This window comes from Giardia intestinalis, chromosome 4 (genome assembly GCF_000002435.2).
Source record: "Giardia intestinalis strain WB C6 chromosome 4, whole genome shotgun sequence".
NCBI lineage: Eukaryota > Fornicata > Diplomonadida > Hexamitidae > Giardia > Giardia duodenalis.
The window spans coordinates 412,601-427,068 of NC_051859.1; the positions used below are offsets into that span (position 1 = coordinate 412,601).

Here is a 14,468-nt window from a genome sequence, read left to right on the forward strand (position 1 = left end):
TTGTAATTCCACTTCCGCAATTTCGTGTTGAGTAAAGGGATGACAGCCGTTGAATACAAGGAGAAACTCTGCGAAACCGTCCTCTACTACAAGAATAAGAACTTCAAGCTTGTCTTTTACAACGACAAGTGCACCAAGTTTGATCTCTACGATGCTATTGGCCGCAAGAGCTACACTTACGAATTCAAGGACACGATCTTCAACGGGATCTACGCGTTTCCAGGCCCCTGCGGAACGTATTTCGTAACACGCAACTCTTACCTCTTTGTCCTCAAGTATCCGGCTTGCCGTGGATTCAAACCAATCCTTCTCGACAACACGATCATCCGCATCCGTAACCCCGAGAAGAATGTGGAGTCTGTCTTCTACTACGGTGACCACAGCTTCGCGTATGTCCGCAAGGTCTTCAACGCGAAGTCCAATATGCACCACTATGTCTGCTTCCACTGCAACCACAACACACTCGTCAGGTCCATCGCTAAGTCCACCCCAGAGAAGGAGGACAGGCTAGGGAAGCTCCAGTCCCTCTACTCGAACGAGCACGTGCTCTGCATCACGTCTCTCAAGAAGGCCGAGACGAAGCTTACCCGTGTCACCTTCCACGTTGACCCCGTCAAGCCCTATCGCTCGTGGTATCTTGCAAATCTTAGCAGTCTTCCTATGGCTTTCAGCGCCAAGAAGAACGCGGCAGATGGCTCTGATCCCGTGCTTATGGAGTCTGAGAAGGAACTTGTTATAATTCAACCAGGGACGAGCATCTGCTGGAGGATGACCAAAGAGTCGGGTGGTGTCTCATCGGTCAACGAGGACAATAGCATAGATATGAGAAAGATCGAGCTCCCTAATGAGACTCATAAGAAGGTTGCTGAAAAGCACTTAGTAGCGAACTTCTCGCATGAGAATGCCCTCTACATGACAGACAACGAAGGATCTGTGTATAAACTCGACCTGAAGACCCTAAGCATTGAACCAGTCGGTGAGAACGAGGATGTCTCTTCGATGGAGTATGTCTCTAAACTTCGCTCCTCCGTCTTTACTAATGATAGAGCGGAAGCGATGCAGCAGTCTGCCGTCGTCTCCTCGCTCACTTCTATCCTTGATACCCAGGCGATGTCTGCCAGTAGGTCAAGTTCTACACAACAACCTGTCCTTCGCAAGGTTGAGATGGATGTTGGGACGACGCAGGACGAGCAGCTAAAGCACCTTGAGGCTGAGCCCAAGGCACCCAAGTCGATCTCTATCACCATAAAGAAGGGATCTAAGGAGCAGCCGCAACCAGCCGAAGAGGTCCTACAACCATTAGCTACCGAAAACCAGACAGACGCTGCTGCCCTCATGATTGGGGCGGTCTCTGCTGCTGGCCTAGAAACCACCCCCGCTGTCGCGGCGGAGGAATCTTCTGCTAAGAGCGACGATGCCCCAGTTGCCTGCGACGCAGCTGCACTCTTGATCGGCGTTGTAGCGTCTGCGGGTCTCGAGTAAATGAGGACTTGCAAAAATAAATGGCCGTCGTCACCTTCGGGGCGCTCCTCTCTCAGGCCTTGAACTGCTACTTCTACTGCCCCATCCATTGCTATCACAATCCTCTTGGCCACTTTGAGCCTCTCTTCAATGACATCGAGGCGGTTCCAGAGCTTAAGCGAACATTCTTCCTGGCACTAACCGAAGATCCCAATTACAGTGAAAAGTCTCTTGATCAAATCAGGGCAAACTATAAAGCCAAGGTAAAGCGGATCATGGCGCTTCAAATGATTAAGAAGGCACTCTTACAGACCAACAAGTCACAGTACGTTCTCACTGCGGACGTGTACGCAGACTTTTTTGTAATACCCGATAACTGCCGATTCTTCATCAAAGAGACAAAGCAAGATGACAGCTTTCTTCGGTATTCAGACGAGTTCGAGGAAAAAGTTAATCTATTTCTTATCAAGACTGTTCAAGCCTATGCCCTTCAGCAATATGATCAGCTCGTTGCCCTCAGTAAGCGGTACGAAGACGCACTTCCCATTGAGGACCCATTTGCAATATGTCTACGAGAGGCTGTTTCAGCTCCACCCGGAGCTGCACATGCACCTCTTGTGCGGTCCCATACCATCGCCGTGGAGGACGCTGAGATCCGTACCTTGTTGACTATGGACCCCAGCAAGCTTCTAGGGAACGAAACTGTCAGAAAGACTCTTGCAGAAGCTAAGGAAAGCACAAAGGCCTTCTATCCGCTAACACAGACCTACCGTGAACCCAGTGACTATCATCTATTTCTGTTATCAAGCGCTCTCCATAGCATGCCGAGTGATAGCTACAAAAGCCTTATTACTCATGCTTCTGAGTTTATGACGAAGAAGGCGGTTAAGTGCAACTCTTCTAGCCTAGATTTAGCCGCCCTTCCTTATCGTAATCTCTGGCTCTTCTTCACAAAGTCACTAGACTATGCGAAAAATCCGTATATTTTAGACATTGTAGCTGCTGTAGACAAGCATAATGAACGGCCATCCTCCGCATTAAAAAACCCTACTAGGACATAGCCAACTCACGGCACAGCATGCCAGATAGTAAGGTCAAGCTCAGGCATAGCTTTAAGACAGTATTTGCTTATGAGAGTATTTCGTTGAAGCGTGATCCGGTTATTCTTGCTGTTGTACTTCTTACTCCCGCACTGATGGCTTTGGTTTTACATTGGCTTCTGTTTTACATTTTGAACGCCAATCTTATAGCAAGTGAGGTTGCTCTTCCGGTCTACCTTCCTCTAGAAAAGCTCAACCTTTCGCTGGAACGGTTTCGGTTGGGTGCGTCTTACACAGCCCCCGTTCTCTTCTATTATTCTCCTGCTACAGAGAAAGCGGAACGTTTGGCTTTTGAGATTATTGATTCTATTTCTACCTACAACAGAGGCCTTTTGGCGAGGCGAAGCATCAAGGATACAGCAGGTTTCTATTCCACCCTGACCGAGGCACACTACCCTATGTTCTACAGGGCGTTCGACAGCCCAGAAGAGATGAGCAAGTACTTTTCAGTGCCAATCTTTCATTCGACAAACTGTAGCTATAGGAGCTACGATGCTACAACGCTAGAGGATCTTATTGCTCAGCACGCTGCTCTTAATTGTACAGGGACAATGATAGTGACCCCAGACACATACGCTAGATACAATCTCACAGAAGAATATGTTCAGGAGCATCCAGCCGAGCTGTTCCAGCCTGCCCTCTTTGCGCTAGACTTCTCTGAGATAGATGCGGGTGGAAATGTTATTATTTACTATAATAGTACGCTATTTTCTCAGTTAAAAGATCCTCTTACAAAATACCTAGCAAAAGACTTTTACTCTACCACAGGAACAGTGTTTTACTTGGCTGTCCAGCGCGCAGTCTACGTCCTTAACGTCTATGGAGACATGGGACTGCGCCAAAACGCATCCTCTTCCTCATATGATCTTCCCCTGTTGACCTCTGTTCCTGTGCCGGAAAGAATAATTCCACAGATATACCCATCCCAATCAGGTACCTTTATCACAGTGCTTTCTGTGGTTGCTCTGAGCGTGGTGTCAACCACGTTTGCAGCTCGTGATAGAGGTAAAGGCCACTCTACCTTGCGCCTCCTGGGGGTCTCTGAAGGCGTATACTGGTTTGTACGATGGATAAGCACTGTAGTGATGTCTTTTTTTTCCTCCGTAATTCTTGTCCTCACTTGCTACTGTTCTCACATCTTGCCCCTTGCTGGCTTCACGGTAGGATTTTTGCTTCTGCTAGCATTTTTACTAACGCTCCACACTGCAGGTTTTTCTCTGTTTCTCTCTGCACTGTTGGGTCGCAGTGGAATTATCATGCCTCTAGTAGCTTCCCTCTTGATTGGGATTCTTTGCGGGGCTGTGGTTACGGCGACCTTCCGACTCACATACAACACCGGCAGTGTCCTTGACCCTACAATTATGCCTTCTCCTCTAACGTGGATCCTTTCTTTGCTGTTTCCTTCGTTCAATATTCAGCATATTTTTGACTTCATGATGCTTGTTCTGGATGATTCCTTGCGTGGAAAATTCGTCTCAATAACCAGTTCGACGCGGAAAGATCCAGCATCACTCCTGGCCTGTGGTATGAAGTGTTACGCGGACCCAGAATATGCCAATTCAGTCTACTTGGGCGAGCTTGTCGGAGCAAAACAGAGCGCACTAGATTCATCAGTTACTGGCTTCTCAGTCAGGACGTACACCGTGCCGTCTGCGGCTATTTTTTGCATGCTTCTAGCCATTCAGTGCATTGCTTACACATTACTAGCAGTAGTTCTGGGTTATTCTCTCTCTGAGCCCATGTATAGAGGCATAAATCTTATTAAAGTGCTTCATCAAGCGTTGCGCTACAAGAGGTACCGCAGAAAGCATATGAGAAGCGAGTCAAGCAATACATCATCCGCTGTATCTGTGGCATGTCAGAATCTGCAAGTGGCATACGGTTTTGGGAGGCGTAAGCTTATTGCTGTCGATAACTTTACGTTCATTGCACGTAAAGGTTCGATCCTTGCGTTGCTGGGAACAAATGGGGCGGGGAAGTCATCGGTGATGGCTGTTTTCGCTGGAGAAAAGGCACCTACAAAGACGTCTGAGCCAGTGCTTGTTAATGACTATGATATGCGTTCTGACTATGAAGCACTTCTAGCACGGGGCTGTATTGGGAAATGCCCCCAGCACAATCAGAACGTTTTCGAATCCTTCACGGTCTTGGACAACATCTACCTTTGTGCACTTTATCGTGGAGCACTAGATACTACTCGCGCTTGTATGAAGCATAGCGAGCCTAAAATGGGTAGCGAGAACGTTATAAACTCATCATCCCCAGCAATACTTGACGATGAGATCCAAAGTCGCTTCGCTGGTACCAATGCCCGGCTGGAGCTCTTCTCTAACTATGCAGCCATGCTGAATCTTGACAGTTCGGCTCTCAGAAAGCGTGCAGAAGCCTTATCTGGAGGCATGAGACGGCGCCTCAGCCTTCTCAATGCCACGATTGGCCTCTGCGACGGGGTTGTGTTCATGGACGAGGTATCGACCGGCCTTGACCCACTGACATGTAGAAGCCTTCATGATTACATACGTTATGTGGCCAATCAGCAACGAAATACAATCATTTTGACCACCCATAATATGGCAGATGTTGAGGCCTTGGCAAGTGGTGTAGTGTTAATGAAGCATGGGGTCACAGTTGCTCAGGGGACTGTGGATGAGATTTGCTCCACGTTAGACTGCTATAACATTACCCTCTACGCCTCCAGTGTGACCTCTTCGCGGCCTGGGCCCGTCATCGCACATCCCTGCTTTCCCCAGCAATGCAAGGAGGTGTCTCACAAGGTAAGTGTCAAGATAACTGAGATTATACCAGATTCAGATTGCTCCTGTGTCGATCTTGTTCTGAATTCACGAACGCTGTACACGTTCCGTCTCTCGGGAAAAGCCATGCCCTATCTTCCTTGTGTTTCTCAGTATCTGGATAGTATCCTCGGGTTCTTTGACGCGATATCCTCTTTTAGCATTGAAACTGCCACTCTTGATGACACATTTGTGGAGCTTGCTGCTGATAAGGACGTCACGGAATACTCTAGCTCTGCTCCTGTTACTCTTTACAAAAGCAATGCTAAGCATTTGCACCCTAGGGTCTCGTACAGTGGTGCCTCTGGTCGTGTGACTATTGATGACGTGAGAGAAGAAGACTCGAAGAACTTCCTTTCGACAAAATCATCGTTTTGGCGAACGGTCGCTGCGGGTCTTCTTCGCCTGTGTATTCTAGAGGTTCGCATGCTCAAGTTGGGATTTCTTCCCTCCATTGTGATTTTCTTTGTCGCTGCTATGGCTGTAGTTGCCGTCAGCAAGGGGTTGATTGTATCATTGAGTAGTTTTGCAGACTCATCCATGCAAACACTTCTTGAGAAGCAAAAACTAGAAACACTGATGGAGTGTCTTTCTTGTTGTAACCCTCTTTATCGTGATACAGTGGTCTCTGGGCTTATTGCAGCCGGACGGAGCGACCTAGCACAAAATGACACATATGTCGATGGAATCGTTTTCATTTCTTGTTCTGCTACACGGCCATCAGGATGCTTTTCGGACTCGACCGATAGTTTCTATGTGCCATCATCATGCCAATCTTTCTTAATGTTGTATGGCTGGGATGTTATGAACCCACGCACCCGGACTACAGGTACCAGTGCGCTGTGGCCATACTTCACCAACAATGAAGTGCCTCATTATCTCATTGCTAGCAACGAGCCATTAGTGGAGGCAACGTTGCACGCATCTTCTCAGAACGCAGTCGTTGAGCTAAGCACTTATAATACGTTTTCACCTACATGCTTGGAGTTTCTTCAAATATGTGCCAATGGTTGCAAGGTTGCTGCTGCTCTTTTAGATTCAGAGTCCAGCGGGCTTTATAACACAACTCTCTGCCAAAAACTGTGTGATGAAATTGGTTATGGAATTGCACCAGCAAGCGGCTCGCAAAACCGCGACCATGCCAGCCCTTATACTGGCGTTTGTAGCTCAATGAAGACGTGCTCAGGGGTTGTACTCAATCAATCATTACATGCTGAGGATGTTTTTCTCCGAAACCTCCAGTTACAGAAAGAGAGCCTCAGGTTCAGCTACCTTGATCTCCAGGACCACTCCACTACTTCCCCATTGGCTGAGGAGAGAAACCGTGCATATTATATGCATCTTGCACATGAAAAATACGCTCAGCAGAGCCCTTTTCTATTCTTCAACTGGACACCTGGTGGTCTTACAACTTATGGAATACTCCCCGATACGGCAGGTGGAGACTACAGCTACAGCTCAATGGAGGCCCAGGTTCAATTGCCATATGGGCTGACTCAAAATATAAGTCTTTATCCCAAAGAGCTTGCTGGGCTCTACCCGGACAATGCTAACTTTGTGCAACTAGCTAACGTAACAGAGCCTGTCGGTGATGAGTACCTTCGAATGCGGGGCTTCCAAAGCCAGAATGACTTTACGTCTTTGTTGTCCACGGCTTTCCCTGATCGCTATCTTACAGAACCCGTCAATGCTTATACGTCGATAGTCAGCCTAGTTCTGCATATGCGTTTCGAAACGCAAAGAATCAACTCTATTAACAATGCCACAGAGTATGTCTTCAGGGATCAATCGGTTCCTTTCTTTTCCTCGACAGTCCAGGCGATGCCATACGTTGCGGACACACACATCAATTTCTTCGGTGCTCAGCTCATTTCTTCTATTAGCTTTCTCCTTCTCCCTCCTGTTTTCATGGCGCCGATTCTTTATGTCTCAATAAGTATATTACGGGAACAAGAGAGCCAGATGGCTAAGATGCTCAAGCTTCATTCTATAAGCAAAGAACTGCAGGTTTTTACAATCATACTCTACTATCTAGTTGCATCTCTCCTCTCAGTCATCTTGGCCGTTGTAGTTGGTCTCATTCTCAACATTTCGTCCTTTAGAAAGACTGGAGGATACATGGCCAGCATGCTTATCGGCTTGAGCTATTCGTCGGCCGTCGTTGGAGCATGGATTGCACGAATTCTCAGGGATCCAAAGGTTGCAGCATTTGTTGCTTGCTGTTTCATTCTTATCTGCTTCATGATCTCGGTCTTTCTCACAGATATTAATCCCATTTGCATTGTCATTAGCCCCCTCTACTTTCTCGTTTTCCTACAAAAGGGCACAATACTCACGAATCTATCCACAAGCTGGCTGGACTTTGTGATTGGCTTTTTTATCACAACCACGCAATTGATCATTGTGCTTAACAAGGGTTGGCTTAGCTATGTAGATGGTATATCAGAGTCGTCTGTAGTAGATTCTGAATCAGAAGTCTTAGACTCCTCGACCGGCGTTGCTATTCGTACTCCTTTGGAAGGTGTGGGTGGTGAATCTACCCTGACCCAGCTGATCACAGATCCGTCTAAAATGGACAAGCCGTGTCCCAGTCTCTACGAGAGTCATTTGATGGATGCAGATGTTGCACTAGAAACGCTCTTTCAGGCACACAGCACAGACGAGATAAAGCTTCACGTCGCCAACCTTTCCCATCACTATGGGAAACAGCATGTTCTCAAACGGGTTGGACTAGACATACGTAACGGCGAGATCTCTGGACTCGTTGGGCTTTCTGGATCCGGAAAGACGACTCTGATCAACTGTCTTGCGGATATCGTGGTTCCCGATACTGGTACAGCCCTTCTGCGTCACGCTTCAGGAACAGCAGATTTGCTCTCAACCGGAAAGGCCTCTGGTTCTGATAAACTCCCTGCTCCCCTGTCTTTGATACCCCAAGACGATCTACTATATCCGGGACTAACCATCATGGACCACTTACGACTCTTTGCGCCGCTTTATGGATATAAGCACAGCGGAATATATGTTAACGGACTCCTTACTACGCTATCCCTCTTCGCACACCGGCACAAGCGCATTCGCGAGCTATCTGGCGGTATGCGCAGACGAGCGAGCTTAATCATTGCGCTTCTCGGCTGTCGACATATTCTCTGCCTGGACGAATTTACTACGGGGCTCTCCGTTAACATCAAGCGAGCCGTATGGCAATCTGTGCTGGCAGTCATCACCGACATGCAGCTATCGGTTATCTTGACCTCTCATGACATGCATGAGCTAGAATTCTTTTGCATGAACGTGTCTGTCTTGCATAGGGGAAGCATGGTGTATTCTGGGGAAACCCGTAAGTTGGGCTACAATTCTAAAAATGATGTCAGGAAGCACTCCACTCCTGCTTCCCAGTGTATTGTTCAACTACGATGTACAGAGGAGGAAGCACCACGACTCTTGCATCTCTTTTTCCAGCAGTTCGAGAGCAGTGTCCGTGGAACCAGCATGTCTAAGAAAGAGCACTCGATGGATAAAGAAGAGGCTGTTCTTCTTTGCATTCGCGTTTCTCTTACAAGCGCATTGTCACTAACAGATGTGCTTAGCGTTTTATGCACAACCCTGTCTTCCTACAAGTGGCTCATTGGGTTCTCTAAGCTGGAAGACAGCTTTCTACACACAGTGTCTGCGGACGCAATCGATGTGCCGGCAGTGAAACAGATCTGCAGTACAGAACAACACTGAGTCTAAACAAACACCGGAGGCACCTTAGTCACTCCCTTTTTGTCTTGCCATGCTGGAGACACCAAGACCTTGTCACTATCAGTTGAGCTCCTTTCATAGCCTTCGTAAAACTCCTTGTTAGAGTCTGGAACAATGTGTAGCTGGTGAACAAATAGATGCATGTACTGAAGGCACGATAGCCAGATGACATCCATGTACTCATAGGAGGACGGGACGTTCAGAGCTTGACTGGCGTAGCTTGTGTTGCGAGTAAACACACGCGGAAACACTGTGAAAAACAGGGGCTTCATGAGCTTAATTATGTACAGTTCCAGCTTCTTGCTCCACTTCATGAGGATTTGAGAGTACGCTATTTCTAGAAACTGTATCATCTTTTCGGCCGGTATCTGCTTTATAAATGGATTGGCTCTCAGAAAACGCAGGACGATGGGATTTACCAGCCCGCTTGTTACAATCTTCTCGTGTATCGTATCGATACCATCCTCACAGAGAAGCTCAGTAAGACAGTTGGTCTCACGCACGAAGATATTCTCGAGAGACAGCGGTTCCTCGTCCTCATCTACTACGCTGTTTTTTCGACAGACACTCGCGGTACTTACAGACTGCTGCATAATAGAGAGAAACGAGTAGCCATCAATATCAAGATTCAGGCCTGCAGTGTTGTCAAATAGGATGTCGAAGATGTTCAACTTGAAAAACTGTGTGATGAAGTCCACAACGCTGATAAACATGGTTAAGAGAGTAGGGTAGTCATCACGGGTCAGCGTTCGGTAGTTGTCTGGACGTGTACTGAAGGCGTGCAATGTATCGTTGTTAACAAATGCCTGGGGGACTTTCTCTGCAGACATGTAGCATCCAGAGTTTAGTAAAGAAAAGAGTGTGGACAAGTATGTGCTTGTCTTTTGAAGTGATGGAATAGACGGAGAGGCGATTATGGGCCCCGAAAAGGAAAAGGTCTTGATAAAATGGTCTAGTGAGGTATTGAAGCTTGCCATGTTTGGCACCTGTGGCTGTCTGGGTACTTTGGCTTTAGTGGTACGAGGAGACAGTGACACCGGGAGGCTAGCAGAAAGATCCCCGCACGACGAGCTGGGTTTGAGAGACGACGGGGCTCGTGGAGGCTGTGCATGTATTGCTGCTGATTTGGGCCTAGGAGGTAAGGGCGGCATACTAGACGTCATGGGATTCCGAGCGGGGAGCGGCGAGACCCCACTTGGAGCTGGGATGCTATCAGAAAGAATAGATGTCTTTGGCTGCGCTTGTCGACTAAGAGCACTGGTCAGCATCTTCCTTATCTCGTCACGAACACTTTTAATTTCATCCACCGCATCTGTGCGATCTCTTGAAGCACCGTCGATGAAAGAGTCACAAATCCTCAGCTCTTTGAGCTCGCGTATCTCCTTGAGCTCGCGTGAATCCTGGATTCGGCGAATCTTTGGCGGCTCTGCTGGATCAGCTGGATCATAGAGTCCATCTGTAGGAACAAATGCAGCTGGTATCCCACTCAGCGGATCTACTCCCAGACCTTCTGTTGCGCAGAGAGCTTCCACCATCGACTCTAGACGTGCAAACCGCAAATCAAAGTACTCATATGCATGCCGATAGGTCGATAGTTCCTGTAGTATGACCGTTTCAACATATGTTTGGCGCTCCAGAAGGTTGTGCAGGGTTGTGGAGATATCGGTGATTGCTGAGCCGAGACCCTGGCTGAGACCAAGGTGCTGCACAGATGCATTCAGACTATCTGTATCAATGGACCGTTTTAACTGGTGGATGGTCAGTGATTTCTGCTGGTCATTCTGTGGAGTTTGAATCCGACCTATGCTTTCAGAAAGTATGTGTTCATTCACGGTGTGACTATCGCAGTAAGAAATCTGCATCTGAGGTGGCATCTGTAGGTCCGACCCTGTAATGCTCGGCACAGTCCCTGCCAACGCGACATTTGTGCTGATAGATATACCAAGACTGTCATCCCCTGGAGGCACAGATGCCTGGGAATCAAGCTCTAGGGCGACAGACGGTCTCAGCGTGGATGCTGTACCTTCTAGAGGCGTGATAGCTGGAAGAACGTCGCTTGCAAGGGTGTCAACACTCCCAGTGGCTATGACATTAGATGAATCTATATCTGCTGCCAACTGGAGATGAGGCTCAAAGTCTAGGGTACGCACCCGCTCCTTAAACACACTAATATCTGGGCCCTCGGTGTTTGCCAAGAAGCTCTGAACGGTAATGGCAGAAGCGTCCATATCGACCTCTGATAGACCAGAGATAAGCTCTGCCACGGGCAGGTCCTTGTAGATTTCGTATCTAGTGAAATCGGAAAAGACGACTTCGTTTCTGCTGAAGAAGTACGGCATGCCTCTCCTCTTGCTATTGTTGAAGAGCACATTGTTTATCCGTGCGCTCAGATCCTTAACGAGATATTTGCTATATTTGTAATTGCGACAATCTAGGTCAATTATGTAATTATTAAAAATAAATCTTATAAGAATAGGCATTTCTCTTAGACTTCCCTTGTATGGAGACGTTCCTGTCAAGCTGGACCTGTCAACGGCTGTTGAATAGATGAGTGTCAATGGTACCTTGGTGGAGAAGGAAAACTTAGGGATAAGGGTGTACTCCCCGAGTATCTTTTCAAGAAGAAACACGGTGTGAACTTCAGCTAAGCCACTGAGAGCTTCAGAGGGATCTGCGGTGTCTTCATTCAAGCAGACCTTATATTTCACTGTTTGAATTAAATAGATGCATTCGTTGCATGCCAGGAGTTTTGCAGAAATAGGCGCGTCGGTGAGCTTCATGTTTTTCGGTATAACAAAGCCTTGTGCGTGCAGGCTGCCAGTGGAAACAGCCTGCACGTTACTTAGCATCGGCTTCCGGTCTTTGCCAAATTTCCACTCAAAAATAGTGAGCTTTGAGTCTGCGTTTAGAACACCGACGAGATGATTCGTGTGGCAGGCATCTAACCACTGTTCATTGAAGCGAGGAACAGCGAGCTCGCGGACAATAATAGAGTCCAGAGGCTCCTCCATTCTGCATGTGATCAGATAGAGACGTTGCTGCCTCTTATCGACTATGAAAACCATGGTCAATCCGTGAGACACTAAAACGTCGTTGATGGAGATCCGGACTTCGTTCTCAAAGGAGTAGTTGAAGATACCGGGTGCTCGGGTCTTCAGACGCAGGACGCCTAAGTGCTCCTTGACAACCAGGATCTCATTCCTTAAAACAAACATTGTCTTGAAATTCAATGTTCCAATTTTTTGAATTTATTCTTTCTATGAGGCTATGGCTTGGTGAACGATATGTGAAATGTGATGTTTGGGTTTGGTTCATCAAGCACATTGTACGCCAAGATCTTGGTCCTGAAGCCACAGCAAGTCAAAAAGCCTTCAACGAGCCCCGCCACGAACATAGAGGGAAGCGCCCCGCCGTAGTTGGGGGGATAGGACGTATAGTATTCCAAAACTGGCCACTCGTCGACAAGGTAGTACTCCAAATCCTCTGTTGCTGGCTTTTTAATGTCTGCTGCCGGCTTCCCAAAAAGAATGGGCCACACGGTCTCCTTAAGATAGTAAAGAACCGTGTCCGGTCGTGTAAGCTTGCAAACGGTGTCCTGGGTCTTTGAGCGCATTCTGTCCAGCATGCGGACGTATGTCCAGAGTGGGCGCCCAGCATCTACGCCAAGCTTGGACATCTTGTTCTCTATCTCCTCCACGGTTTTGCAGGTCCGCTGCGCATATTGAAAGTACTCGTTTAGTAGACACACCATAGAGGACAGCGGAACCGTTGCAGGGGACTCTGCAACTCCCTGCTCCAATGCCCGCGTGAAGGTGTCTTGGAGAGCCATGTATTTTTACCGGGTTGGAGTTGGATTGAAGAGTCACAAAACCTTGCCCCGTAGGACAAGAAGAAGTCCAGAAAGCGATGCTGATAATACGCTCAGCATATTAACAGCTGTGTTAGATAATCGCAGTTTGCCCTGCCTCAGAGAAACGGCGCCACGGATACCCTCATTCCTACCCAGCCTTCCATCTTGTAAGACACGGTTTTCTTGAAAGAGTGACCCTAGAAGAGAATCTGTAAGAGATCCTTGTATCCCTAGACAAAAGATATAGACGGCTTCGGGAAATGGTCTTCCTCCCTGCAGGCACCAAAGATATGCAATGGCTCCCGCACCAATAATAGATGCAACAGTCCCACAAAGAGACATGCCGCCGTCTGTGCCTGGAGGTGCAAGCTTGAGTCTTCCCAGGACAAAGACTCTGGACTCAGGCTTCGCTAGGCCCAGGCCAACCTCAGATGCCAAGGTATCAGCAAATGCTTCTGCATAGTTAATGAACGTGAGAAAGAGAAAAGTCTGACGGTGTTGTCTCGGATATATGCGGGATATTAAGGAGCAAACCAGCCCTACATAGGAGTTGGAAAGAACCTGATATGCATTTCTGATAAATACATCAGCCACGAAGGTGGAGATGCGGTGCTTAAAAACTTTAGAGGCAAATAGGCTGCCGATGACAAAAAGAAATAGAGGGGTTAAGAATTCATAGCCGGCCAGCGCATGTGCAAAGAACACAAGGATTCCAGCCCGAGCCCCGTGAACAGTCAGATAATGTCTGGCTACACACAGCTCACCCATCAGGATAATAGCCCAAATAACACAGAACTTATAATAAGAATCAGCGATAATGTAATATCGCAGAACAAAGATCCCTATGAAGACAGTTGTATTATCCCACTCGCCAGATATACGCAGAGCCTCAATGATCCCGGCAGAGACGGCGATAATGATCATCTGTGTCACGTTGAGGCCCAAATTAAGACCGAGAAAACTTTGAGATAGATAAAGACCAAGCATTGCTCCGCCGCATCCTACAAGCATACCTACAACTGTTTTTGCAGAGTCAGGCGCTCGGTAGCGCCGCCACCCAGAGGGGAAGAATGCAACTAATGAGGACAGCCCATCTCCAAACACGAGGCAAATCAAGCCCACGACACACACACGCCCGATGCTTCTGTTCCTTGTGTAGAGGAAGTTTGTTACTCCAGACCAGATCCCATATTCCAGTAAGGCGTGCTGTTTGATGATATTTTTCTTGTTCAAGCCCACTGAAACAGATCGGAGCCATGAGGTGTTCGCAAAGATGTAGAGTAAAATCCCAAATGCTATTGGCAACGCTGCTGATACCGAGGCTGCACCGATAGTCTGTGGGAGCACTGCAAGATGACATAGGTTCCCTGCCCCCGCCATCACGTGCAGACACCGCCTAGGTAATCCGCGAGGCATGACCTTCTGCAAGAGCACTAAAGTGCTGAGTAATAAGCATACAAATGCCAGAAGAAGAGCGAGTGGTCTAACCGCCCCTTCTACGGGGAAACCCCCCATTTT

The 14,468-nt window shown here is 47.8% G+C and overlaps 6 protein-coding genes across 6 annotated transcripts; 3 read left to right on the forward strand and 3 right to left on the reverse strand.

The window, feature by feature from the left end:
• Positions 1-39: 39 nt before the first annotated feature.
• On the forward strand, positions 40-1,482 carry GL50803_0094463 (uncharacterized protein; the record flags this gene model as incomplete). The annotated part of the gene is made up of 1 exon (XM_001708292.1): positions 40-1,482. One exon carries the CDS (start codon positions 40-42, stop codon positions 1,480-1,482), a length of 1,443 nt encoding a protein of 480 aa, XP_001708344.1.
• Positions 1,483-1,502: 20 nt separating this feature from the next.
• GL50803_009545 (uncharacterized protein) lies at positions 1,503-2,522 on the forward strand (the record flags this gene model as incomplete). The annotated part of the gene is made up of 1 exon (XM_001708290.1): positions 1,503-2,522. One exon carries the CDS (start codon positions 1,503-1,505, stop codon positions 2,520-2,522), a length of 1,020 nt encoding a protein of 339 aa, XP_001708342.1.
• Positions 2,523-2,539: 17 nt separating this feature from the next.
• On the forward strand, positions 2,540-9,082 carry GL50803_0021327 (ABC transporter, ATP-binding protein; the record flags this gene model as incomplete). Its single annotated transcript, XM_001708288.1, has 1 exon — positions 2,540-9,082. The coding sequence occupies one exon, from the start codon at positions 2,540-2,542 to the stop codon at positions 9,080-9,082; it is 6,543 nt and encodes a 2,180-aa protein (XP_001708340.1).
• A 2-nt stretch (positions 9,083-9,084) lies between these two features.
• Positions 9,085-12,315, reverse strand: GL50803_0017577 (uncharacterized protein; the record flags this gene model as incomplete). The annotated part of the gene is made up of 1 exon (XM_001708286.1): positions 9,085-12,315. One exon carries the CDS (start codon positions 12,313-12,315, stop codon positions 9,085-9,087), a length of 3,231 nt encoding a protein of 1,076 aa, XP_001708338.1.
• A 50-nt stretch (positions 12,316-12,365) lies between these two features.
• On the reverse strand, positions 12,366-12,929 carry GL50803_009541 (TRAPPC5/Trs31; the record flags this gene model as incomplete). The annotated part of the gene is made up of 1 exon (XM_001708284.1): positions 12,366-12,929. The coding sequence occupies one exon, from the start codon at positions 12,927-12,929 to the stop codon at positions 12,366-12,368; it is 564 nt and encodes a 187-aa protein (XP_001708336.1).
• Positions 12,930-12,962: 33 nt separating this feature from the next.
• Positions 12,963-14,465, reverse strand: GL50803_0014978 (uncharacterized protein; the record flags this gene model as incomplete). Its single annotated transcript, XM_001708282.1, has 1 exon — positions 12,963-14,465. The coding sequence occupies one exon, from the start codon at positions 14,463-14,465 to the stop codon at positions 12,963-12,965; it is 1,503 nt and encodes a 500-aa protein (XP_001708334.1).
• Positions 14,466-14,468: the final 3 nt, after the last annotated feature.